At 41.9% G+C, this 27,116-nt stretch overlaps 1 protein-coding gene and 1 long non-coding RNA gene across 4 annotated transcripts in view; one reads left to right on the top strand and one right to left on the bottom strand.

The window, feature by feature from the left end:
* The window catches only part of RAPGEF5 (Rap guanine nucleotide exchange factor 5), a 223,463-nt gene that overhangs the window by 142,150 nt on the left and 54,197 nt on the right, over positions 1 to 27,116 (top strand). For all 3 annotated transcript variants that reach the window (XM_078441420.2, XM_060632685.3, XM_060632686.3), the window contains 2 exons: positions 10,310 to 10,437; positions 10,883 to 10,971. In XM_078441420.2, the coding sequence (XP_078297546.1) occupies positions 10,310 to 10,437; positions 10,883 to 10,971 (217 nt within the window). The remainder of the gene's footprint in view (positions 1 to 10,309; positions 10,438 to 10,882; positions 10,972 to 27,116) is intronic.
* On the bottom strand, positions 10,860 to 26,146 carry LOC132679264 (uncharacterized). The gene is made up of 4 exons (XR_013553355.2): positions 25,746 to 26,146; positions 24,802 to 24,880; positions 19,995 to 20,141; positions 10,860 to 10,943 (listed from the first exon to the last, which is right to left on the bottom strand). It is a non-coding gene; the product is annotated as an uncharacterized LOC132679264 (long non-coding RNA).

Raw genomic sequence — 27,116 nt, 5'->3', positions numbered from 1 at the left:
AGGACTTGCTGGGAAATACTTATCAAAATTTAAGCTTTTACTGATAGTGTGGAGCCTGCTTGGGATTCTGTCTCTTCTTCTCGACGACCTTGCCCTACTCATGTTCTTTCTCTCTCTCTCTCTCTCAAAATAAATAAACTAAAAAATTTAAGCTTTTATGATAAAAATGACATCTTTATGGTTTAACAGCTCTCAGGGATCACATAGGGAATGTTGAGTATGGAGCAAGGGGGAATCTGAGTTGTAGTAGACCCATGTAGGAAGACTATTAAGACGCTAAAGCATGCAGGGAGTAGAGTAAGTCAGGTAAGGGAATACTAACATACGCTACTCTAAAGCTCTTAGATTTTTGAGTTGCTTTCCTGACAACGAGATGATGGACTCCATGACCTATGTGGAAGCATCTAAGTTAATGGTAAGTTGACCCAAGCTTCTCTGAAAATGGAAAGGCCAGACATGCTACACCACCTACATTACATCCTCTCCTCCATTTGTACCTCTGCTCTGTGCTGGTGGGCCAGTGAGTCCTGACTCCTGTGGACTGTATCACTCAGGCTCTCTTGGATGCCACCTCCAAATGGGATGTGGCCAGTGGGGGCCCCCACAGGAGATCAGAGCACAGAAGGGAAGGAAGGTCAGGGTGGTGGTTCTTCCCACCTCTGTCCTGCTTCCTCCCACAGTTGTGGCCATGACTGCATCCCTCCATGACTATAGCTCCTCCCTGGGAGCCTCTCATTGACATCTCCAGCTCCTGGTGGGATCCAGCCCTCACTGTTACCTCCTCTTGCTTGAAAGCCCAAGGGTGGTTAAGATCTCCCTCTTTGCTGGTTATGTCACCATTTTCTGGTTAATTTCCTCCAAGCTACCTGCACTTCTGTAAGTAATCCCTTCATTAAACACTTGCAGAACTCTAGCTGAGTGTGCCTCTCCTTTTTTGCCAGAGTAATCAATCAAGCTAATACAGCGTATTGCAGTATACTTGGGATGAAAAGATAATGACTTTATATTTCAAGATATTTCAGCCTATTCCTATTTCTTCTTCTCAGTTGTTCATTAGGTTGACTTGCTGAAGTTGGCCTCGGGATAAAATTCCTAGGCTTGCCCTGATATTAGGATCCTTAGACAACTTGTTGTACATAATAATAATTACTAGAGGCAATGAAATTTAATAAATACCGTTCTTCTCTAGCAGCCACAGCTTTCCATCCAGACATGTTTACTGGGTTCCTGTGGGAGTTTGGTCATATTCACTAACAACTTTGTGTTTGCTTTTATACCTATGGAAAAGCAGACTGTACCTGGATTTTGTGAGTTTGGGGATGATGAATCCTATTAGTTCTCTTTAGGCTTTCGGTTGAGTTTTAATCTCAGTAAGTGTGGGATTGGGAAAAAGAAAAAAAAAAGGAACCAGGTATCATTATTTACTCTTTGTGCCAGAGTAGCCCGTGCAAAGATGTAATTGTCAGGTCAGTGCTTCGTGGTCCAGGAAGTCTAAACCACTGCTCTCCTTGACACACATCTGCTTACTTAATCTTTTTCTTAGTGTATTCTCTCCATCAGACTTTTACTTTTTCTCCATGAGAAAAAAGAATCATGAGATACATTGTCAGCAAATTCTGTGAAGGTTGTTTTCAGACAAAATTGTTTCTGGCTGGGGAGATTTTTTTTCTGATAAGTATTTTAATTCTGCCATACCCACATTTACGGTACAAGAATAGATGTGGGCATTGGTGGTTTGGTTTTCAAAGCTGTGTGTGAATTTCCGTAGTACAAGATGAAGAGATACCTAACTGCTAAATCATGTGCATCTTTGCTATTTAGGAGAGCTAATACTTTGGGCTTTTGTGAGAAAACTGAAGTCAAAACAGTGAATTTTGTGGAATCTTAGTATCGGATAAGACACCAAGGTCATCTTGTCTGGACCCACTCTAACTGAAGAACCATCTTCCCTTGTTGCATAATATTGTTGACAGGCTCTGCTCTAGCTTAAGGGAAAGCTCATTCCGTATCTGTTGTCAGTACTTCCTTAAATTGAAACACAATCAGCCTCTTTTATCTGGCCACCCATTAATGGAAGGTCACCTTTCCAGAACATCATGAGTAATCCTATGGCTTGCTCTCCCACAGGAAGGGTAGCTCAGAGAATGGAAATTACCTACCAGGATTTCATTCTCCTGAGCTTTTCTTTCTTAGACATTCCAGCTACATGAACTATACCTCCCAGGGCATGTTTCTCAGAACTCTTTGTAGCTCCTTGGCATAGGGCCCTGTGTACCCTAGTCAGCAAAATCCTGTGCCCACAGGCTTATCACAGCCCAGTTTGGGGGTAGTTTGGGGGTGGGTTGGTTGGTTTTTGAGGTAAAATTCACATTTTAAAGAGGACAATTCAGTATCTGCCCAGTGCTTGAGCCTATCAGGCCCATTCAGCTAATGCACTAGAAGTCCCACCAGCCTTAACCTGCCTGTCTCTGTGTACCCAAGTTGGGTGGGCACAGGTGCCCACAGTCTCACATACTCCTCTGATCTCTGCCATGTTTAACTCTGTTCCTGCTAGCACTTCATTTTTCCTTTGCTGGTTCTTGAGCTTTGCCTTGGCCTGAGCTGGTTTAGGTGTGATCCTGATACAATGCTCAGCCCTTCCCAACCCTCTTCTCTTTTAATTCTGACCCTTGATGGCTTTTCCAAACCACACAGACCATCTAGAACTGAAAACTGGCTACCCTAGTAGTTTTGAGCCTCACCAAAACTTAGACACACCTGTTGTGTGACCCACCAAGTAGTTTGGCCTGCTTTGGCTACCAGCATGAGGGTAAACCACGTCCCCTCCAACAGTTAGGTTAGAGTTCCAGTGCATTAGCTGCCTGGGCCTGATAGGCTCAAGATTAGACCAAGAAGGCTGTGTGATGAAGGAGTCCTAACAAGCTCTTGGTTCTGCATGCTGTCTTAGTCCATGCAGGCTGTTAGGACAGGACACAACACACCGAGTGGCTTATAAACAATGGAGATTTTTTTTGTCACAGTTCTGGAGGCTAGAAGTTCAAGATCAAGGCTTTGGCAAATTCACGGTGTAATGAGAGGTTGCTTTCTGGTTCATAGCCATCATTTCATTGTGTCCTCAGGTGGTGGGAGAGGCAAAGGAATTTTCTGGGGGCTCTTTTAGAAGGGCACCAATTCCATTCATGAGGGCTCCACCCTCATGACCTAATCACCTCCCAAAGGTCCCACCTCTAGATACCTTCCCACTGGGGATTAGGTTTCAACATAGGAATTTTGGGAGGGGGGCACATTCAGTCCATAGCAAGTGCCTTCCTATAAATAAGTTAAGATCTTTAAGTACTGTTTTCATAAACTTGAGGGGCAACAGCATTACAATTTGTGCTGCTTGTATGACTTCTTGAATGCCATGGCATCAAGCCTCGTGATTCTTTGTTTTCTCCATCTGAAAGTTTATCTGATGCTGCCTGCTTCAGACAGGTTTGATGATGGAACACTGGCCATGAGAAGTTGCTGAAGATCTCGATTAGGGCCAAGCAGGAGGAGATTAGAGAGTACAAAATATACATCTTGCCCAGTTCATAATTTAGCCCACAATTTGATCTGTTCATGCCCACCCCCTTTTTATGTGCCCTAGACCCAAGGACAATACCATTTAGTGAATGCCTTCCTAGTGCTGTGTTAGTTACATGGTGTCTTATATGTTAGTTGCATGGAGGCTTAGTTTGGTAGATAGAATAAATAATTATAACATTCAAGTTTGAAACACAACTAGCTCCTGTGATGAGCATTGTAAAATAGGAATGTGACTAAGTGGAGAGGGAGGGAAACCTCACAGTAAGAATAACCTTTGAGCCTTGCAACATAGAATTCTGCCTTTTAAAATGGTTTTAAAATTATTTTTAGAGAGAGAGCACGTGCGTGCCTGCGCGTGAGCAGTGGGGGGCAGAGGATCTGAAGCAGGCTCTGTACTCACAGGCTGATAGCAGCAAACCCGATGTGGGGCTCAAACTCACAAACCTTGAGCTCATGACCTGAGCAGGGATTCTGCCTTTTAAAGGCAATTCACTCGCTCTGCTCTGTTGCTTGTTCATTAATTTGCATATTCAGTAAACCTTTATGAAGTGATTATCACATGCTCTGAGCTGTGTGTTAGAAAGAGAAAAAGAAGTCACAGTCCCTGCCCTCAAGATGTCATCATTTAGTGGAGAACACAGGACAGATGATTAGAGGTCAGTGTGATGGGCGTCATGACAGGGTTCTTTGGGCACCTCATCTGGATGGAGGGTGTTAGTGGCAGGGCTTGCAAAGAAGGCTTACTAGGTGAGGTGAGAAATAGATGTTCCGTCGTATGGAATGGTTTGCACTCTATGGGGTTCATAGACTTGAAGGAGACTGAGGACTCTGGACTCAGCCTGGAAAAGTGTGCCTACACATAAAAATTTTACATGCTTTCAGAGGGTTCTCTGAGACCCTAAAGCCCATCCATGAACCCCCCAATTAAGCACTCTCGTAAGAGGTTATGCTCATAGAGCAGCAGGGACATGACACCAGGGATAACACCAGTGGATGCTTTATGTAAGTATTTGGGAGAAGGCCATTTTCCATTATCTGTGATAATGGAAAAATCAAGTGTAGTTGTGACAATTGCAGTAGGCCTGAGAAATCCCTTAGTAATCACTTTTTCTTGCTAGGGCTGGTGATAAGTGAAAATATAAATACAATCAGAAACTTAGTTCAGAATAATATGTTAAGACCCGCTACACTGTGAGCATCAATTCTTTACCTTATTTTTTAAAAATCAATACTTTTATTATTTACCAGGTATTTTCATCTTAAAAATAAATGTCTTTCATAGGAATAAATGAAAGAAAAGGTTTGATTTAGAAGTGCAGAAGCTGATCATGATCAAGGAAGGTAATCTAAAGTAAGTCAAAGGTACTGGTTCTATAATTCTTTCAGAATTCATAGGCAAGATAGCAGTGTCGCCAGAAAAAGGAAATAAATCAGAGCTATTTGTCCAAAGAGTGGAACAAAGGTGAGGAGCAGGAAAACTTGGAAAGCCCTCCTCTGTGTTCATGATCCTGATGGGCTCTATTCAGTGGTCCTATAATTCTGTGATCAATACGCCTTCCCTGTAATCATTTATCTGCCCTGAACCCCCCCCCCCCCACACACACACACCGTTTCCTCACCTCCCTGTTCTTCCCAAACTGCATCCCATAGGTACAGCTGTGAAGAATCCATCTGGCTCAGTTTTTGGAGTTTGTTCTTCCCATCATCAATTCAGAAGAGTAGGGAAAGAACTCTTTTCTGCTCATCTGGAGGCTCAAGTGCGTTTTGGGAAGAGGTGGAAATTTTCACTGACCATGTACAAACCAGGGCTGACCGCCACAAGCAAAGGCATGAAGGAGCCTGGTGCCCTCTGGGAATCCACCCTCTGCCACTCTTCCCCTCCCATATCTTGTGGCACCTGCAGAAGCCCCTTCTCTCCTGAGGCCTGTGCCACTTGCGCAGGTCATCTTTCCTTCACTGCACACGCTCTGCCACTTTCCTCAGTAGCTTTATTACCTGTCTCCTACCTTACCATGTCATGAGCCCTGTTCCCTGCAGTCTCTTCCCACTTTCAGGAACACTCCTGTGTATGACTCTCTCCTGACCCTGACAAGGAAATGTTTGTTTCTGTTTTTTTGTCCTTGAATCCGGTAACCACCATCTCCACAGCACTCCAGATCAGTGGCAAGGAAGCATCTTCTAACGCTTGTCTGTGTCCTCTAGCTAGAGACCACCAGGGACACACCTGTAGGCAGACAAGCTGGGTTTGTTGCTTGTTGCCGAGGTGGAGATCTCACACCAGGGGGAGCTGTGGGGTAGCTCAGTGTGAAGGGGGGAGGGGGGTTAGGGGTTAGGAGAAAGGACTCCTACTAGGACTTGGGTTTGTGTCCACTGATTTGGGGGAGGGTTTAAAGAAGCAAGGCTTCACAGTCAGGAAATGGGGTAACTCTCTAACTGGATATCTTTAGTCTTATCTACAGGGAAGGCAGACTAGAGCAAAACTAAGGTGGTAATTGGAAAAGAAACAGCAGTTGCTCATTATCTGGGCTTCCCCCCCCCCCCCCCCCCCCCCCCGGCTTGGCCAACATTCATGCTTTGTCTGCGCTCAGATGTGTGTACCCTGTGGCCTTGTGTTTGTTCCATCACAGTCACAGAGTGGCCTTGTCTGATGTCGATTTTCTGCATAGTCACTGATGCTCACAGGAGAACCCCAAGTTGAACTGTGAGTGCCAGGCCAGCTCCCGAATATTGGGGGCTGCTTTTCTCTCTCTCAGTCTTTACCACTCTGAACTGCTCCACTTTACATATTTGCCTCCTTGATCAAAACTGCCACCTGCTTCCTCACCCACCACCTCCCTGCTCCCTTAGCTCTCTGGGGACTTATCCTCAGCCCCTCCATGTTTTCTCAGTTTATCAGCTCCTTTCCCTGGCCAGACAGATACTATGTGGTGATGAACTGCATTCATGGTATGCTGACCAGCACCCCAAATCCCTTCTCTTGTCACCTCCTGTTGTTTTGTTGGCCAGCACATTCTTCAGGTGTGCCCCATCATTGGCTGTTCCCCTCTGTTTTTGAGTACTTCAGCAGAAAGGCACATGACCATAAACATGTGCTTCTACCCCTAATGGTCTACAAAGCTGCCTGACAACCCTCTTTTTCATAACTTGTCTTCCCCCTGTTGTCTGTCCTGCTGTCTCCCATGTTTTCACCAAGTTTAGCCTGAACCCCCTCCTTCCAGAAGACAATCTCAGTTCCCACTCTGCTAAGAAGATAGATGTCATCTCGTATGCTCTACTTTGACTTCCTTCTTTTCCCTACTTTATTTTTTTCTAAGTCTCCATCCATGCTTCTTCCCTTGAACTTCTCTGAGGGGAAGAAATGCCAATCCTCTTATAGCCTAACCCCACCACTGTGTTCCTGATCTTATCCCCTCTTTCCCGTATCCCCCTCCTTGCTTCCTTCCCCAGCCACACAGCCTCTGCAATCTGACCCCCTCCCTTTATAATTCAGTTCCCAGGAAGTGTTCTTTCATGTGTGTGTTTGTGTGTGTGTGTGTGTGTGTGTGTGTGTGTGTACATACGTGTACCTCCTCCCTGTTCACTCACACCTTAACACTTTCTTCTCACCCCTGGACCAAACTGATCTTGTCATCTCTTTTTCTTAGACATATCTTTGTAAACTTTACAGCAACAGACCACCTTTTTTCTGGAGTCTCTTGAGACCATGCCCTACAGATTCTTGGGCTCATCTTGGTTTTACTTCTTCGTAATCTCTACAACTAGCTTTCCTCAAGACTCTGACCCTCTACCTCTTCCCCTACGTTCTGTGTTTTTTTCTTCCCCTAGCCCCATCTTTATAGTTCCCTTTTTTCCTTTTCTCCCTTCACAATCTCATCCACTCCCAAAACTTGAATAAATCACAAATTTGTCTCTGCCCTTGACCTCTACCAGAAGCCTGGTTCATTATTTCTAAGTATCCACCTGCGAAGTATCTATAGCATGATGTATTATCAGTTCTGAAACATCACTTATCTGAAACTAGATTCACCAGTCGCACCAGAACCCATTTCTCTCTGCATTTTTGTCTCATTTCATGGCATTCCCATTCCCTGTCACCCAGAGTCATCTTTGACTATCACACCCCATGTATTCTATCTTTGTGTGTTCTTGTATTTGGCCTCATCTTAGGGTGCTTACAAAGTTACAGTTACGTTGTTAGGGAGCCTGTTAACTTGTTAGTTAAGAGGAAGGGACTTGGCTTACTCATCTCTGCCTCCCACTCAGTATCCAGCCCACTGCCTTGTCCGTAGGAGACCCTCTATTTGTTGAATGACTGACTATAAATTAACCATTTTAATACTTTACATACACTTGACCAACTATTTGTCATTGATCAATTTCCCATCATTAGACCTTCCAAATACTTTTATCCTTGACCAAGCAAGCACCAGAAGGAAGTTTCATCCTCAGAACCTCAATCATGGTACTTCTGCTCTTTTTCAGGAAGAGCAATTAGGTAAGAGTGCATGGGTCACGAGGCATTAATAGTCTCTTCTTTTTTGAAAGCCAGATATAATGCATAGGATTTTTATGTTTTCATGGCAATTTTAGATAACTTACATCTCCCTTTATACATCGATTTTTCTGCTTTTTCCTTTATTTTTTAACAGGTTTTCAAAATGGAAGCTATCACTATGACATAAGATGCTCTTGATAGTACATCAATATGATTCAGCTATTTCCCTGCCCAGCAGAGTGTGGCTGCTCTGTGCACAGCCCTGTAATACATATTAGTTACACAGACATTAGAGAAGCCCTTCCCATCCATATGTATGTGCGGGACCCATGGAAGTTAATAATGCCATATATCACGTGCATGTAGAATGTAAAATGTACTTCAGAATGACAGCAGGCTCATATAAAATGAATATTGGCTTATGATGAGAGGAAAACCAGGGAAAGATTTTTGTCCTTTCAGATCTACGGTTGAGTGAATTATTTGTTTCCTTGTCTCAGTATCTCAGACCCATATTGTGCCTTTTTTTTTTTCTCTTTTTGGTCAATATATGCCCCTCTCTCCAGCCACCTTATTTCACTTCAACTACATGGATAACAAAAGAACCCCTTTGGAGAAATGAAAGATAGCAATTACACATTGGTATTCATGTTACAGGAGTCACACTGCCGTCCTCAGGGAGTTTAACAATGAATATCCAACATTAATTGCCACAGTAACTGAGCGTCTGACCTTGCTGAAATGTAATACACCAGTTTTACATAGTAAAATTATTTGCCGCAAAAAGATATTTTTAATTATCATAAAATGTTTACAGTGACCCGTATTTTTTTATTTTTGTCTCTACATTTTCTTGGGAATCAGGACATCAACAGTTGAAACCATAATTTTATCAATGATTTGGTTGACACTTAAGGCAAGATAAGTGCCTTCGTATCCTTATGAAAGGTGAATAAAATACATTGACATCCCTGTTAGATCTATGGCGCTGATTAATAAAGTATAGCGGACTTAGTACATTTTACCCATTGGGGAAAATTTTGTTTTTAATGTTTGCACCTAATTTTAGGTTGGATTTTCTGCCAGTGGCAGAAACATGGTAGGAACTCTGGGGCAAGTTTCCCTTTTGAAAGAGGTGACATCATTTTTAAGGTGAAGCCTACTTACTATCAACTTTTCTTGCTTGAATCTTTTGCTCAAATCCTCAGAAATACAGAAGCTAGGTTTTCTGACATGCATTTTACAGTTCTTTTTTTCCTGGACTACCTTCCCCTTGCTGGGTGTCACACACTGGGAGAATTTCACACTATGTTCTCTGGAAGTGTTCATCCCTCAGGGTCGGGCTCTACACTGCTGGGTCAGCAGTGAGCCGGACTCCAACAGAGAGCCGCGTCAGCGGGCCATGCAGGCTCTGGGCTGTGGAAGCTGTGTGTGCAGAAATGAGTGATTGTTCAGCCTTCTCTCCTTTTTAAAAGGGACTGAGGTGAAGAAAGTCAGTGCACTCACCCATGACATGCGAATTTCAGCCTAGATGAGATTTTAACTAGAGATCCATTTTTGCTTGTATTCCGGCAAAACTGGTACATGATAAATTTGAAGACCATCTTATGTCGGGGGGGGGGGGGGGGGTGATGAATGAAATGATAGAATGGGCAGTTTTTTGCCCACCTTTTAAAGTAAGGCTGTGATGTAAATGAATATAGTATGTGTTCACTATAACTACTAAATAGGGCTTGCTCATTGTTTTAGTGTTTAAATGATTTATGACTTGCCAGTTTTAATATGGCGAATGTTTAATAAGCATTGACAAGACAAAAGAGAAGACACGTGCAATTAATATGTTGTGTTTTTCTGAAACTTTGAACTTTGGATTCCTTAATTCAAATCATTCAGGTAGTTTTAAAAGTGAACTCTCTGAATCCAAGCCCCACTTTATTTACTTTTTCCCTTTTCCTTCACAGTATCTATGTCTCCCAAATGCTTTATGTGTCCATAGAACTTGAACCTGGACACTCTACCATTAGAGGGAGATTCCTGAGCAGACTTCTCTTTTTTACAGAATCTTTAAAGAAATCATGGTGGAAAGCAACTTGAGAAAACCCAGCTTCAGTTTACTCCTGTTTTTTCTAGGGTGGGGGTGGGGGGTTGTTTTGTTCTGTTTGTGTTTTGGGTTTTTTTTTTTTTTTTGTCTGTGTAATTTTCTCTCTCTTTTTCCTCCCATCCATCGCTCCATCCCCAAACAAGCTGGATGAGGAAGTGGCCACGGTCCAGGTGAAGGAGCAGGAGAGGAACGTCCTGGTGCTGAAGAAGGTGCAGTGCTGTGGCCCAGCCCCCCTGGCCGGCGGCAGCGGCAGCGCGGAGAGTGATTGGAGGTGAGTTCGCACCGCGGCACGCGCTCCTGTTTCCTCGGCCCTGCCTGCCTCCCCTTCTCTCGCTCCATCTCACTCGCTCCCGCTGCCTCCCGTCCCTCCCTCCCTCTTTTCTCTCCGCCTCTCGAGCGTTCTAGCTGACTGCAGAGCTCTTGGCAGCCAGATGGACTCAGTTCCCAGTGAAAGGACGGAGATGGCAAGATCTTTTAGCTCTTAGGGGATGCCTTTGTTAGTAGTCGTTCACAATGGGCAGCTCCCGGCTGAGGGTCTTTGACCCTCATCTAGAGAGGAAGGAATCCGCAGCGCTCTCAGACCGAGAGCTGCCCTTGCCTACCTTCGATGTGCCTTATTTCAAATACATTGACGAGGAGGATGAGGACGATGAATGGAGCAGCCGCTCGCAGTCTTCCACCGAGGATGACTCCGTGGACTCTCTGCTCTCTGACAGATACGTGGTCGTGTCCGGGACCCCCGAGAAGATTTTGGAGCACCTTTTGAATGACTTGCACCTGGAAGAAGTCCAGGACAAAGAAACAGGTAAGGGGGGGGGGGGGTGTCTCCAGCTTCCAGACTCACAGCTGCGGCTGCCCTTGTCAATATCCTTAGGGGCAAGGCTCCCACTGTAGCCTAAATCAGCATGGGCAGAAACAACATATGCTTTGTGCGCCTCCCCCCTTGGCCTCGTGCTGTTTTGTTTCAATCCAGTAAATGGACACATGTAGATCCAAGCAGCTGCCTGGGAAGTCGCTGTACAAAGAAAACGGTAAGAAGGCAGATGTTCTTGTGTCTTTGGCAATTTTTACCGAATCTCACCTAAAGGCAGTTGGCAAGAGGCCAGCATCTTAATAGCCAGTGTTCCTTGGGAAGAAATACAAGCGACAAGCATTCACCTGGCCTGTGGGAAGTGCTGAGCTGAGGGGAGCAGCCTCCCTGCAGAAACGTCAACAATTAATGCAACTACTCAGCAACTATAAGCCTCGCAGCAACTTCTGCCTTTTTCCAGGTGATTTACAAACTGCTCAGAGCAAGCCCTGCTGTGCAGAATACCATCCTCATAGCTTGGCAGACCAGAAACTATAATTCACTGAAGGCTTATTGATCAGACTTCTTGTCCTTTCTCTTTAATCTGGGAGCAAAATACCCATTTAGCTTTGTCACCCTTGCATTTTGGGAAACACTATCACTGCATTTACAAAATAACCTAACCATGCTTCCTTTATCACCAAAGGGCAAGTACGTACTTCTTTTAACCAAAATTCTCTTAACGAATTTGTAAATTGTTCCAGCATGGAACATTATTCCGATGAATAGGCCTCTGTCTATAACTTGATCTCCTGACTAAAATGCACTTTTTGCTGTTATCACAGCACTTGTGATACGCACAGTGTACAGTATACTGACTGCATCAATAAAAAGTGTTTGTAGGTTGAATTCCTGCAGGGTAACACCTTAGGTTTTTCCCTTGTAGGAAAGATTGTGAAATGACAGCGTAGGTGGGAGCAAGTTTCCTTAGGTCCCAGTAGTTTTGTTTTGTTTTTTTTTTTTTTCTCTTCTCCTTTTGTCCGAACCTGATGTCTGGCTCTAAATTGCATTGTGAAGGACATTACAAGAAACAAAGTTGTGTGAAATGTGTAAGTGAGTTAAAAACAAGAAAAGGAAAATGACCTAATCTCCTATCCTACAGTAATGTTACACTTTGATCTCAGTATTCAAATAGACACTTTATTTTGCATATGTTTGGCAGGGGGTGGGGGGATCACTAGTTGTCATTTCTACACAGGCTGAAAGAGAAACATTCTCATGGCATTTGCTGGCATTTGTTTTTGCATGTCTATTGATTGATATTTTGTGCATTTGATCACTATTCCCATGTTCTATATATAGCAGATACAATCATCGTGGAACTGGGCATAATTTTCCATGTACTGATTACCATACTGGTTTACACAGGTGGTTTGGACTAGGTTATAGGAAATAATCTGCAAAAGGACACCTTTCAATGTGGATACATATTTGGGGAGATTGAATGCTTGCTTCTTTTTAATAGTACCCACAGTTCTCTATAATGTGAGAATTTGTGTCTAGGTTATATTAGTAAGTGTAAAAATTATTTACAAATTTTTTTTAGTTTATTTATTTTTGAGAGAGTGAGACAGAGTGCAGGCAGGGGAGGGGCAGAGAGAGAGGGAGACACAGAATCCCAAGCAGGCTTCAGACTCTGAGCTGTCAGCACAGAGCCCGACGCGGGGCTTGAACCCACGGATCGCGAGATCATGACCTGAGCCGAAGTGGGACGCTTAACTGACTGAGCCACCCAGGCTCCCCGATAAGTGTAAAAATTATTACAGCCAGTGTTAGTCCTAATTTGATTTCCTTTTTCTTTCTTTCTAATCCCCATTGGGTGTTTGAGAAAGATGGCCTAGGTGGCAACTAACAAGTTCCCACTGTTTAACACTGGGAATGAGAAATCACTCTGATTACTAATGCTAGGAGTTGGCCACTGCTGGAAATGATGTTGTGCGTGGTGTCTAGTGACTGTTATACCAACACTGGGGTCAAATGTGTCACTTTAGCCGTGTGCTCAGCAAAGCAAAGCAAAGCAAAGCAAAGAGGACCAGAGCTCAGTGGCTTGTCCTAAGCCAGGCAAGAAGACACCTGTCAAGGTCAGCCTCTCCTCATTTTTACTCATTTCCTCAGAGTTTTCAGAGGATGCATGAGACTTCAGATTGTTGTAGTGACACTTGAAGAAAGCATAGTAGCAACTTTTCCTCCAATTCAAGGAGAACTTTATGAAAATGAAAAGTCAAACCTATGAGATTGATGGGTGTGTAATAGGGAGGCCTAAGTGAAGTCCCATGTGGTTCTTCAAAACTTCACATACAGCACTTGGAGAAAATACAACAGAAAAGCCATCATGTGGTTTTTGTTGCTAAAATGAAAAAGTATCATATATATATATAAATAAAATATATTTCGTGGGCAAATTGAGGAATAGTGGTTGTTAGTTTGTTCTAGTTTGAATACTAGATGAATCTCATATTTAAAGTAACCGAGGCCTCTTGTTACCAACAGAGGTGAATTTTAGTTATTTTGGCCAGGCTGGCAACCCTTATTATAAAAGGCCTATGTGTGCAAGAGCCTAATAGCATCGTATAAACATATGGAAGACAGATGGAGGAAAATGAGAAGGGGCTGCAATAAAAGTATACAGCAGCGTTTTTATGTTCTTGAGCACCCCTTTTAGAGAGAGGGAGCCATATGGGGCCAGCTGGGGCCATATGGTGGTCGTCCACATGGCCTCGATGGCAATGAGGAGGAAAGGGCATGTGGGAGGACGTAAGTGCTCCTGGAGACTGGGATGAGTCTGTTCTGGGTTCTTACATTCCTGTACCCACCAGAGGTTGGGGAAAATAATGGTGCAAGAGATGTAATTTCCCCTCCCTCTGCCACAAAAGTTACTTGGTTGTGAAAATGTAAGTGCAAGGCCCAATAAAAGACCTTCTGCACTCACAGAGGAGCAGTTGAAGTGATTACTAATTGATGTTAACGTGCAAGTGGAAAAACGTTGACTTAATTGAACGGAATAGGAAAGAGAATGGCAGAGCTGTTGACCTAATGTATTCCTGTTGTTACCTGAGTCCAGAATAGAAAACAATATATAGTGTTCTATCACCGTATGAATGAAGTCAAACTGAGTTTTAAAAGCAAAAATAATGTCAGAGATGCTTTTTTAAAAGCAGCCTACTAATGATTTCCCTAAATGGTTAGTTCCACACAACGCATAACATGTGTGTTTTCTCATAATCCCCTCTATGTGTGCCTTTCCTCCCTTATAGAACTAGGCATAAGGGCTCTTTGCACGATTAGCTGTAGAATGAAGAATGAATGAATGAATGAATGAATGATTCTTCATTGTTTCAGATGGAAAAACCGGCCACTGGATATCTATTTCTGAACATGGAAAGTGACAGAAGCAGCTTTCAAAGATTACCTTTTCTGTCAAGGTTCAGGTTCTGACTTAAACATTTGGAATGACAGGGAAAAATCAAGCAGCTCTGTCTTTCATCTTCCCAGAGGGTAGACATCACTGAGCATTCTCAGCCCAGGACAATTACAAAGCGGGCAAGGAGAAAGAAAAACAAGGAATTGTGAGTAGAGGCTGGAGGGATAGAAGAGCGAGTCCTCCCACCCCCTCCACCCCCCAGCCAGCCCTGGTCTGTAAGGTCTACAGGGTTCCTGCTCCTAGTTAAGTCTTTGCCCTCCCTGGAAAGGATACAATATGTTTTGTTTAGGGATGCTACTGTTGGGAATAATGACTTCTGGTTCAAAGTAGGGGGGAAATTATGTATTGGATGGATTACATCAAGAAAAACCTTCTTATTGATTTTTCTTTCTGAATCTGCATTATGACAAATCTACCTCAGGGAGAACACAAGGGGAAATACATTATTTGCTCCCCTCTTTTTTTTCCATTTCCTTATTCTTTATGCGTCCTTTTGAAGCAAACGCACTCAAGGTTACAGGTTTTTAAGAAAAGCGAACAGAGAATAGGATGGTTGGGACCAGCTCAATCCTTTTAGGCTTGACCTGCTTTCTTCAGAGTGTGGCTGGTTTGGTTACTTGACAAGTAACTCACATAGTCTGTGGTCGCATACTCGGTGTGCAAATGCCTACTTTTGCCTCAGTGTTGGTGCTATGCTTTCAGCAGCACCTAGGAGGTTGAGCACATCATTGAGGAACTGAGTCCCTTATCTTTGTAGTGAGGCAACAATGAAAGTACCTGGCTTATATTTAGGGGTGTCTCACTCCATCAATAGAGTCCAGAAGTTAATCTGCATTGCCAGCTTAATGGCTTTTTTTAGGGCAATGCACTGGTAGAACCTTCAGGAAAGCTAGGACAGGCACTTCATTTTTTATTAACTCTTTTAATCTTCTTCCTGGCTAGCACCAAGCCTGTCATAAGCACTTGATGCACATTTCTTGGGAAGAAAAATTAAGAATGCCTTTCTCCCGGTCATTGGAAAGAGAGAAGATAATTTAGGTGAACTTCTTCCTTGATTCCCTTACCTTTTAGGATTTCTGGAAAGATTTTTGTTACTTCTGTGCCAGGCTGCCTCTGGGAAGAAGAAGACAGTATTAACTGTGAAGCATAGCTTTTGCAGAACTAAAATTTGTTGAGACTAGGCATAGAAAATTCTTAGATGGTGGTACACCTGGGTCCCACCCCAGCGATTCTGATTCAGTAGGCCTGAGATGGGACCTAAGCTTTACTGGCTTTAAAAGCTCCCCAAGTGATGCTGATATGCAGCCAGATAGGAGAGCCACGGAAATAGAACATTGACCTTGTCTCATTACCACCCCACCCCCAGCAGCTTTTTAAGATTTATTCCAAGTTTCTAATAGTTTCAAATATATATTTGCCTCGGAGTGAGGGGCATCATTTCCCCTCTCCTCCACTTCCCCTCTACTCTCCAACCCCTCTTCGGGGCTTTATGTCCACTGGTCAGCCTCATGTCCACTGGTCCCTGTCCCTGAGCCTCTGCAGCCTAAGAATTTCACAATTTACAAACCTACCCGATTGGTCCATCCACTGAAATGATGTTTTTAAAAAAGGAAAAAAATCGGGGGAGACGGAGGTCCTGGACACACAGCTGTTTATTCGACTTCTCAGTGTTTGGAATGAGGAGGTGATGATAGAGTGAACCAAACCCACTTGGATTTTTGGCAGGATTCTGTCACACCATAAAAATCCCTGGGTGGCCCTTATGTCTCACAGCCAAGATGCTTACTTCTGCAAGAAATAGTGTTTTTAGGAAGGAGGAAAACTCTGCACATGGCAGAGTAGAAAGGGTACTAAACTGAGATTCTGAAGTCTGGAGTCCCCCCCCAGATCTGGGCTCCTGAGACCTTGAGCAAACCATACAAAAGATGATCTTTGAGATATCTTTCATCACTAAAACACCTTCACTCAAAAGGATCTAATCAACATCTTTCCAAATGTCGCAGAACCATAGAATTCCAGATCTGGAGGAGAGACCCTAGAATTCATGCAGACAGTTCCGGAAGCTTGTGGTCACTTTACGCTGAAATCACTATCACTTACCCATTGTACAAGGATGTTAGCTATTTAGTCTACCTTCATATTCTATTATTGCTGCCTGTCTTTGGACTCAAAGCAGTTAGAATGTTGATGGGGGAGGAAGCTTGGAACCCATGCTCAGTGGCCATACCTGGTGGTGATTTATGTGTGTTTGTGTATAACCTTGCTCAGTGGGAAACTTTTTAAGTTCCTTTGAGAATTTATATACTATAACATTTCCAAAGAATGGCTTTGATTTATCACCTACTAGTAAAATCCATTTATAGAATTTTATTACCAAGCCATCTTGGGATATTCAGAAATAGTCTGTTGCCAAGGAAAAGTGGCAGTTTTGCCCCAGTGGTGAAATACACTACATCCTATCTTTTATACTAGCCATCCCCATAATTTACTTTTAACTTTATACACTAATTCTGTGATAAAATATAACCGTGCATTTTTAATTACTCAATTTCTGTATGCCCATGAATGAATACCTTAGGAATAATTAATTCCTTCATTTTGCAAATATCTTTAACTTCTTTATGTCCTAGATGTGGGGGATGCAGTTGTAAACAAACTCCTTACCTTCATGGGGTTTATATTCCAGTGGGAGGATTCAGACAAAAAAGCAAATAGGAAAATGGTGGATATTAAATGTTAACCAGTATCATTACAGGCACTATTTTAGGATCACTATATCCGCATGTCTTTAAAAATAAGCTAGAGGAAATTTTGATGTATTTAAAGTATTTTAGAGAATTAACATGAAACGATTGGTTATTTTCAACAAAGTTCAGAACCAAAGGACATAGACTTAATTGAAGAAAAAGGAGAAAGGAAGACATTTGAGGGGTGCCTGGGTGGCTCAGTCTGTTGAGGGTCTGACTCTTGGCTCGGGTCATGATCTCACGGTTCCTGAGTTCGAGCCACACATCTGGCTTGGTGCTGTCAGGCTGTCAATGCAGAGCCCTCTTTGGATCCTTTGTCTCCCTGTCTCCCTTCCCCTCCCCAACGGTGCGTGCACGAGCTCTCTTGTTGTCTCAAAAATAAACATTAATAAAAAAGAAGAAGATGGGGGCGCCTGGGTGGCTCAGTCGGTTAAGCATCCGACTTCAGCTCAGGTCATGATCTCGCGGTCCGTGAGTTCGAGCCCCAGAGCCTGGAGCCTGCTTCCGATTCTGTGTCTCCCTCTCTCTCTGCCCCTTCCCCGTTCATGCTCTGTCTCTCTCTGTCTCAAAAATAAACAAACGTTAAAAAGAAAAAAATTAAAAAAAAAAAAAGAAGAAGATGGGGTACCTGGGTGGCTCAGCCAGTTGGGTGACTGACTTCGGCTCAGGTCATGATCTCACGGTCCATGGGTTTGAACCCCACATCAGGCTGTGTGCCGAAAGCTCGGAGCCTGGAGCCTGCTTCCGATTCTCTGTCTCCCTCTCTCTCTCTGCCCCTCCCCTGCTCATGCTCTGTCTCTAGCTCTCAAAAATAAAGATTAAAAAAGAAAGAAAGAAAGAAATTTGAAATAGGTATAGGTGTCCCCAGATGGTAGTAGCTGGAACTAGAAGCCGTAGAATCTGCATCCACGGAAATGTTTGATACCATCTTTTAACATCTTCACCTGTGAAAATAACTTTCTCATAGACATATAACTAGATAGGTTGCCATTTGAGGTCTTTTTCAGCTTTATGAAACTGCCACATTTAAATATGAGGTTAATTTTGTTTGCATACATGCTTTAATAAAAAAGTCAACAGCAGAATAAACTCATTAGCACCAACTCCAGCCCCCGTGGGTATGCCTGAGATGCTGAGCATCGCTGCTCAGTGAAGGCTTACTTTGCCAGATAAAGCCAAGGCTTGAGATAGCTATCCACAGTTACCATGAAAATCCCCAAAGTGCTGTTGAGACAAAGCTGGAGGTAAAAGTGTTCATGGGAAAATATAGTTTCTGCTCTGCTGTATACTCTGTACTGTGGGTTTTGTTTTGGTCTGGTTTGGGGGCAATTCCCTTAACTTCCCTCCCTGTTACTAATACGCAGAATTATTACGGAGACCATAATTGAAGCATTGGGAAACTTTGTAAATTAATGTTGACAAATAATGAGATAATGAGAATTATGTAGAAGTTTTCTTCTCAGGTGCCTCATTAACAAAAGCAGAGGACTTAGGCCACGTGATGTTTGAGGTCCCTTCCAGATTCGGGAGCCAGGATTTGGAAATTACTCAAGATAGCCCTCCATTTATCCAAACATCCTCTCCATCAGATGGATTATTTTATTTATTCATAAACTTTTTATTTTTTATTTGAGAAAGAGCGAGCATGCACAAGTAGAGGAGGGAGGGAAGAGGGTGGGGGGAGAGAGAGAGAGAGAAAGAGAAAGAGTGAGAGAGAAAATCTTAAGCAGACTCCATGCTCAGTGTGGAGCCCGATGTGGGGCTCAATCTCATGACCTGGGGATCATGACCTGAGCTGAAATCAAGAGTTGGATGCTCAACCAACTGAACCACTCAGGTGCCCTGCAGATGGATCTTTTTACAGGATAATTATCCCCATCTCATGGCCATAGAAGCTAAGGTAGAAGAAGTTAACTAAGCTGCTACAGAGATAGAATGATCATTTGAATCTGGAAATGAACCCAGGTGTATCCCTAGCTTTATTCCAGAGATCATTTTTTTTCTAGTGAATAGAGTCATGGATAAAAGGCATAATGGAAGTAAAAACATAACCATTCAACTCTAGCTATAAACCCCAAATCAGGTGCTTCAGTAGCTACTTAAGAGTGCTCTAATCTCCGCACAAAGACCTGCTTCTTGGTTTCCAGCTGTGAGCAGGATGGCCACTGGGTGAGCTAAGGGCTTCAAGAAGGTTACAAAAGAAGGGAAGGAAGAGACCCTAATACTAGCTGATGCTATGTCAGAACATTTACATGAGAAGTGATTAAAAATCATATTTTGACCGTGGATTTCATTTGAGGTACTCACCATCTGATCTAATCTATTCACACCACCTTTAAACATGTGATATTATGTATGATAACAAGGGAATTGATGCTTTTACGCTGCCAGTAGATCGTGGGTTAATTAATACTCTTGTTGGTAATGAAGCAAGGTGAAATGAAGTGAGACAGAGCTGAAGCATAAGGTCATTAACATACACTGATTAATAATGGAAATGTGAACGTTTCATTACTGCATAACCAATGGGCAAAGGAAGGTGTGTAATGGATGAAGATATAAGTAGGAGTACAGCATACTTTCCAGGCGTACAATTCATATTTAGAATGTGAACAGATCACTGGAACGCATTTTTTTAATTTGCATCATTTTCATGTTGAATCCACACAACCTCTTCCCATATTTTGTGTTCAGCTATAGTCTAGAGCACACTAGAAGCAAACTAAAATATTGTAGGCTATGGAAAATTAATTTCAAGAGGATCTGAAGATAAGAAAGGGAAAATGAAATACATATGGAGCAAGAATTACCTGAGACGTTAAGTCTTAAGCCTCTTGACTCTAAGGATGTTGAAAAACCTGGACATCTCAACAAGCTTCTAGATTTTCTTCTTTGAATACTTATAAGGAAAATATCACCACTTTCTGATGGTTTGAGTGAAGTTCTTATCCTAGAGCCTGGAGGTGAAGCAGAGGGTCTTTCAGAGTTTCCTTCACACGAATTCTAAATGAAATTCACATGGGACTGCTGTTTCTGTAAAGTCAGTCCTGGTGGTGATGTTCTCAAACTGTGAACCATGAGGGGTTTTCTGTGTAAACTGCACCCAGTGTGAGGGATGTAGAAATGAATGGGCTTTCTCTTTCATTCACTGCTGCACGTTTTATTTGCTTTATTTTCCTTATTTACATTTTATTTGCTTTCCCTTCACCTCAGATGCCCAATTTGATGACACCGTTAGGAACCTTAGGTATTTCTTTACTGTTGAGTAAATTTCTAATTTCCTAGAATGGCTGGAGGATAAATTATTACAAATAATAAAATACTCTGGTACATGAATTGTCAGTTTTCAAAGAATCTGAATATATAAAATTACAATCTATTTTGAAATATAAATTATATAAAAGGCCCTGTCTGATAAGACACAAAGTTCATGTAGAATCAATGAAGCCCTGAGAGTCTTCAGCTTTATTATTACAGGAAGAAAATACTGTCTTAAATCTATCGAGTCTCTTTGATACAGGATGCAGGTTGCTTTTGAAACACAGATCCTCAGTATAACTTGAATTTTCTCTCATAAAAATAAATTTGAGAAAGGTAACAGCTTGTTTAGTTCTCATATTGTCTCCCTAATATATACCTAGTAAGAATCTCTATAGTACAGATTTTCAGTTAGTTCGGTACTGATTTTTGTTCTTATATTTTGTTGTTTCCTTTTTGTTGTTTTAAAAAGAAAATGGATTTCTATTCCTTTAAAAAAGTGATGCTTTTCCCAAATCTCCCAAGTTTGTAAAATTAACATATTTTCTTAGTTATGGGTCTTTGGGTATATTTAATACTGCACTGCAGACACTTACGATTTTGTTGGTGTCCCCCTGCATTTCCAGATACTTGTTTAAATGTGTGGTATAACACAGGCATGTTTGGAGTAGCAAATTGGAAGGAGCAACAGATTCTAAAATTCATGAAGATAAAATATACCGTGTCAATAGAATTGGCAATCTAGTAATTTTAGCAAGGCCATAGTTTTACCGTAACATCACCAACTGAAGTTACTGGAGTCTAAGTCAATGTCAAAGGATGAAAAAACCTCTTTTCTCTTTCTCCGTGTCTCTCTCGCTCTCTCTCGTTCTCTCTCTCTCTCTCTCTCTCTCTCTCTCTCAGAGATCTTGTGTGTCACCTCCCCAGACATTTGAAAGATTTGAAGTGAGATCATACGATGTCCTTGTGTTATTTGAAATGCTGTGCCGGCGCGCCTAGGTGGCTCTGATGGTTAAGCGACTAACTGTTGATTTCTGCTCAGGTCATGATCTCACAGTTGTGAGGTTGTGCCCCACGTCAGGCTCTGCCCTGGCAGCATGGAGCCTGCTTGGAATTTTCTCTCTGTCTCTCTCTCCCTCTCCCCCTCTCCCCTTCTCCCTTCTTTCTTACCCCTCCCCTGCTCTCTCTCAAGATAAATAAACATTAAAAAACTAATCATAAAATGCTATGCCATCTTCCTCAAGTAAAACTAGCATTCTATCAGAAAAAAAAAAATTCTAAGTGTTTTTCTGTAGAAGAGTGTGTACTTGAGGTAGTCTCCTAAGTGTGAGGGAGAAATGTTAGTGAATGGCAATTTGTTGATTATAATCACCGCATGTTAATCTCACAGCATGTTTCAATCGAATTATTGCTTTATTGAAAGGGTGCAGTGCCACAGAATTGCTGTAATTGACAACCACATGTCTGAAAGGGATATTCTTTGAGCAGGAGAATTTTTGCCTTTAACATACCTATAATTGAGCTTTTTCTCATTTCTCTTTGCAGTCTTTCTCATTATAACCTTCCCCTCCCATTTCCCATTATCCTCATTTTCTGCCCTTGGGGCTTTCTTGCTCTACAATTGAAACCATTCTTTTCATTCTGTTTGCAGCTTTTTGCCTTACACATAACGCTGCTTCTTGGCTGGCAGGCCTTCCCCCAAATCTTTCAATAAATATGAAATTAGAGGGAATGGTTAAATATGAGTGAACAGAAAATGTAGAAAACTAAAATATCTTGTAATCCCCAAAATATCTTATTGTAATCTGAATAGTGATAGAAAATTATTTTTAGAGCAATTCTGTATCTTTTTCTGCTTCAGACTTAACTGTTCTTGTCTGTTGTCTTCATACAGGATACTTTATGAATCTTTTAAATCCTTTAATCCTGTAAATGAGTTTCACTTAGAGTGAAGATGAAAAGTATAAGTTAAAATTGCCTATTGCATACTTGGCTGGGTATCTCTACTTAAGTTCTCAGCCTTAAGTGAATGTCGTTTTTGGTGCAAGGGCTACATGTATCAGGACTCATGATAGGTAGCAGTTCTAATATTAAAGCACCTGGTCTATTCCTTCAGTGATTACGTGCCTTTCAATGTGCCTTAAATATACTTGTTATAAAGAGAGATTTGCTTAGTACTTAAAGCGAGTTAAATTTTTGCCCCTAAATTTTCTTGTCTTGCTTGATATCGATATAGATACCGTCAATATAGTGTAACGTGTTTTGTCAAGAAAAAATAAGAAACATGATGAAGATTTTTTCGCGCTAATTTTGGATCTCTTCTCTAGAGTTGGACATAGAAAATACACCCTCTTGTGTCTTGTTGCAATTTGATCTGAATTTAAAGGCATTGCAAGCCATTTTGTTTACCACTGTGTTGACTTCCATAAAAATACTTTAGTTAGCTCAAGTTCTGCCAGTGCTGACTGGCATAATGCTAGCACACATCTCAGAATTGTTATGACGATTTGCTCTATTATAGTCTCCTAGGGAGTGTGTTTGTTCTTTTGGGGGGAAAAACATGCAAGGCAAATGTGTTCTTCATCAGCATATTCTAGAAATCCACAGTAGTGAGGTCAGGATAAATTCACAATACTTATCTCTCCTTAAATGTGCTTTTCCTGCTTTGATAATAGAGAAACGTGAGAAGCACTGCTTATCATGTGTTTGAGTTCCTGAAAATGTTCTTTGTGTATATATGATTTGTTAATTTATTATTTGTTATTAGGAAGGCTGTATGTAACAGAAAAACTGATGGTAACTTAAGGTGGAAGGATACTTCTCTCTCATGTGAAAATAAAAATAAGTGCAGTATAGAGCTGGTAGAACTCGTGAGGCCACTCTGAAATCAGCCAGGACTGAGACTCCTTCCAGCTCTTTGCTCCAGTGTCCCTGGAGTCTGGCCTTTATGTTCTGAAATCAAGACGGATGCTAGCATCCCAGTCCAGATAGCAGGATGGAGCAGGTCAAGAACACACGTGTCCATCATGCACGGCTTCTGCTTTTATCTTAGTCATAGCCATATCTAGCTGCAGGTGAAGCTGGGAATATGTTGTTTGGTTTTAAAATATCTGGGGAGCAATATGGCCAAGAAAAATCAAAGTTTGATTCCTAAACAGATGAAAAGTGGTATGTAATTTTTATAAGGGGTAGCTTATGAGGGTGCCTGGGTGGCTCATTTGGTTGAACGTCCGACTTTGGCTTGGGTCATGATCTCACAGTTCGTGGATTCGAGCCCCGCATTGGGCTCTGTGCTGACAGCTCAGAGCCTGGAGCCTGCTTTGGATTCTGTGTCTCCCTCTCTCTCTGCCCCTCCCCTGCTTGCATTCTGTGTATGCCTCTTTCTCAAAAATAAATAAACATTAAAAAAAATTGTTTTAATAATAAATAAATAAATGGAAGCTTATGTTTGTTTTGATACTTTAGATCCCAGGCCATGATTATATATATATTTTTCTTAAAGTTTATTTATTTTGAGAGAGAGAGAGAAAGAGAGTGCATGCATGAGCAGGGTGTAGGGGTAGAGGGAGAAACAGAGAATCCCAATCAGGCTCCGTGCTGTCAGCACAGAGCTCCATGGGGGACTTGATCTCAGAACCGTGTGATCAGCACCTGAACCAAAATCAAGAGTTGGATGCTTAACTGACTGAGCCACCCAGGTGCACCCATGATTATATATTTCTTCTCTTCAAAGGAATATAAATGTATTGTGATTTAAAGCACTGTGTGATCATTTTTTAAAGCCTATAAAATAGTTTGGATTTGCTCTTGTAGTCTTCTCAACACTGACTATTGACAGTGATCTCATGTATTATTAACGTGCAAAGAGTACTTAATAGTAAGTACCTTTCTCGTATCTGATTTGAGCCACTGCATTCATGTTTGAGAACTCTACATCTTTCACACCAAAATTCTCCCTACAAGTTGTTAGAAATATTTTTCACAAAGCATATGAAACATATATTAAAAAATATTTCACATATTATGGTTTCAATGAAGTTTAACAATAGCACACATTAAATTTCTTCTCCTAAAGATAGCTTATAGTATGTATTACTATATTCTTGGTGATATTTCAGAACTCTTATGTGCCTGTAACATAACTGCTCGATGTGGGTCAAATCACCATGAATCTTGTGATTCCAATGCTGTGAGAAAGGCCTAAGGGTGTTCTTAGATGTGTGAGTAGTATATTTACTTCTAAACAAAACTAACTTATTAGAACCATTTTAGACAAAGGAATTTATATGAGTGCCTTTAGCTGAAAGACAAAAATATCTTAACCAGTGGCAGTTAGTACATGTTTAATGGCTTATTTACCCAGATGTTGGAGGGATAGGCAGAGGTGGTCACGGAGGTGAGGAACAGCCAAGACTTTGATGTGGAAGTCAGTTCTTTTCTTTTAAGAAAGAAAGGACAAAATAAAATGTGACTAATGATTCTCAGTATTTGTCATGTTTAATATGGAAAAGTTCATCTAGAAAGAAAGGAAGAGTTTTATGGTTTGACCTTTAAAAAAATTTTTTTTAATGTTTATTTTATTTTTGAGAGAAAGAGAGAGAGACAGAGTGTGAATGGGGGAAGGGCAGGAGGGAGGGAGACACAGAATCCCAAGCAGGCTCCAGGCTCTGAGCTGTCAGCACAGAGCCTGACGGAGGGCTTGAACCCACAAACCGTGAGATCATGACCTGAGCCTAAGTCAGCATTTAACCGACTGAGCCACCCAGGTGCCCCTATGGTTTGACCATTTTAAAACATTGTTTCAGTTTCTGCCTTTACATTTCAACCTTCTAAAATAGAATTATGTGTAAATGGCCATTAAAACATCTTAAGAGCATTAGGAGTTTGTGGACTATCTTAATTCTCCCGTGTGATTGTCAGTTCTGCCTTTAGAAAAGGAAATTGGCTGATCCTGTATAGCTATTTGCTGTTTGTCAGGTGTTCACTAGAAAATAAAAACAAAATAAATTTCGGGTAGGCATAAAGGAACTCCAGCATACTGGCACATAGATGGAAAATGACTTTATAGGGGCATTTTTGGCAATTCAAGGCCAATAAAAAGGCCAAGTTCCTATATCTGTCCATCTGTCCAGTGGATGTTCATGTGCATCCATTTCCCTTACCCCCAGTATGGACCATTTGGATTCACAGCCTCAGAAGAGCAGAGTTCAGTGAAATCCTGTGCTGGGGATCAGCCTGCCTTGGGACGTAGGCCCGTAATGATACTAACTTGAAACAACTTAGTAGTTATTCACCTTACTTACCTCAGACTCGATGTCACCATTCTGCAAAACAGAGTACAAGACCTGCCTCCTAGAAAGAATTTGAGGAGCACAGATCATGTGGGTAAAGCTCATGGTACAGCCCCCAGTATGTGGTCAGTCGAGGGTGGCTGTTTCATTATGTTGAAACAGAATAGCTATCTTCTCTACTTTTCCTCATTGCCCATAGAATGATGCTACCCTTGGCTTCCTGGGGCACACTAAGGAATAGGTGAGGTTCAAAGACAATTTGGGGTTCTCTAGGGCTAAAACGTGTGCTGGATGGGGGGGGGGGGATGATGGGAGAGAGGGTGGAGGTTTGGTCAGACATTCCCATGAATGGGATATTCATCTGCTGCTAGTGGGCTGCCTTATGTGGTCCTTTTATGATGTCACTGATTAAATTCCAAACCCTGTGAAAGTTGAGGCCTTAAAACTGGGCCTTCTTCATAGCAGTGAGCACAGTGCTCAACCCCAAGCCATAGGTGTTCACTCAACAGTTGTGACCAAACCTTTCTTGGTGACCGTAATGCACCAGTCTCCCTTTCACTGGAGTGAGAAAGAAAGCAGCCATATGTTACTGAAAAGAGCTCCCCTGGCTGGTCTGGAACCCAGAGCACACAGGTGTCCCAGCTGTCAGTCACTGGTTGAAATATTTGTCTTAGAAACATTTTTAAACATGGACTAAACCGTAAAGGAAATTTTAGAGTAAAGTAAATTTTCTTATATTAGACATTTTCAATTTATATAAGATCTTGTGCCAGATTGTTTAGAAAGAGGCTTAGTTATGTTTAATTGTGTTTAATTTCTTAAAGATCATATTTTTGGGGGTGCCTGGGTGCTCAGTCAGTGAAGCGTCTGACTTCGGCTCAGGTCAGCTCTCATGGTTCGTGGGTTCAAGCTCCGCATTAGGCTTTGGGTGTGCTGACAGCTCAGAGCCTGGAGCCTGCTTCAGATTGTGTGTCTCCCTCTCTCTGCCCCTCCCCTGCTCTCTCTCTCTCTCTCCTCTCTCTTTCTTGCTCTCTTGTATCTCTAGAGTTTTTGTTAAGCAGAAACAAAAAAATAAATAAAATTTTACTCCTCTGATTTCCAGAGTGGAAAAATTAACATCCAGAATGGTGATATATTTCAAGTTTGGGAAGAAAGCCGATAATAGAGATTCTTCTTGGTGCTTGGGAGATAAAAAATCATACCTTGTCCTAAGCTGAGTCCAGTATTAGAGTTATTGCTTGAAATAACCAGGCCCCAGACTTGTAATTTAAGATTTAATGTTTAAATTAGTGTTTTCTTTGTTTCATGAAGTTTTGGAATGTTGAGTTAACAAGCACTTAGTAACCTAGATCGTATCTTTAAGAATGTATTGTGTGATGTTAA

Source organism: Panthera onca, chromosome A2 (assembly GCF_046562875.1).
Source record: "Panthera onca isolate mPanOnc1 chromosome A2, mPanOnc1 haplotype 2, whole genome shotgun sequence".
In the NCBI taxonomy this organism is placed as follows: domain Eukaryota; kingdom Metazoa; phylum Chordata; class Mammalia; order Carnivora; family Felidae; genus Panthera; species Panthera onca.
Note: the sequence above shows the minus strand (reverse complement) of the source record. Positions and strands in the feature narration are given on the sequence as shown.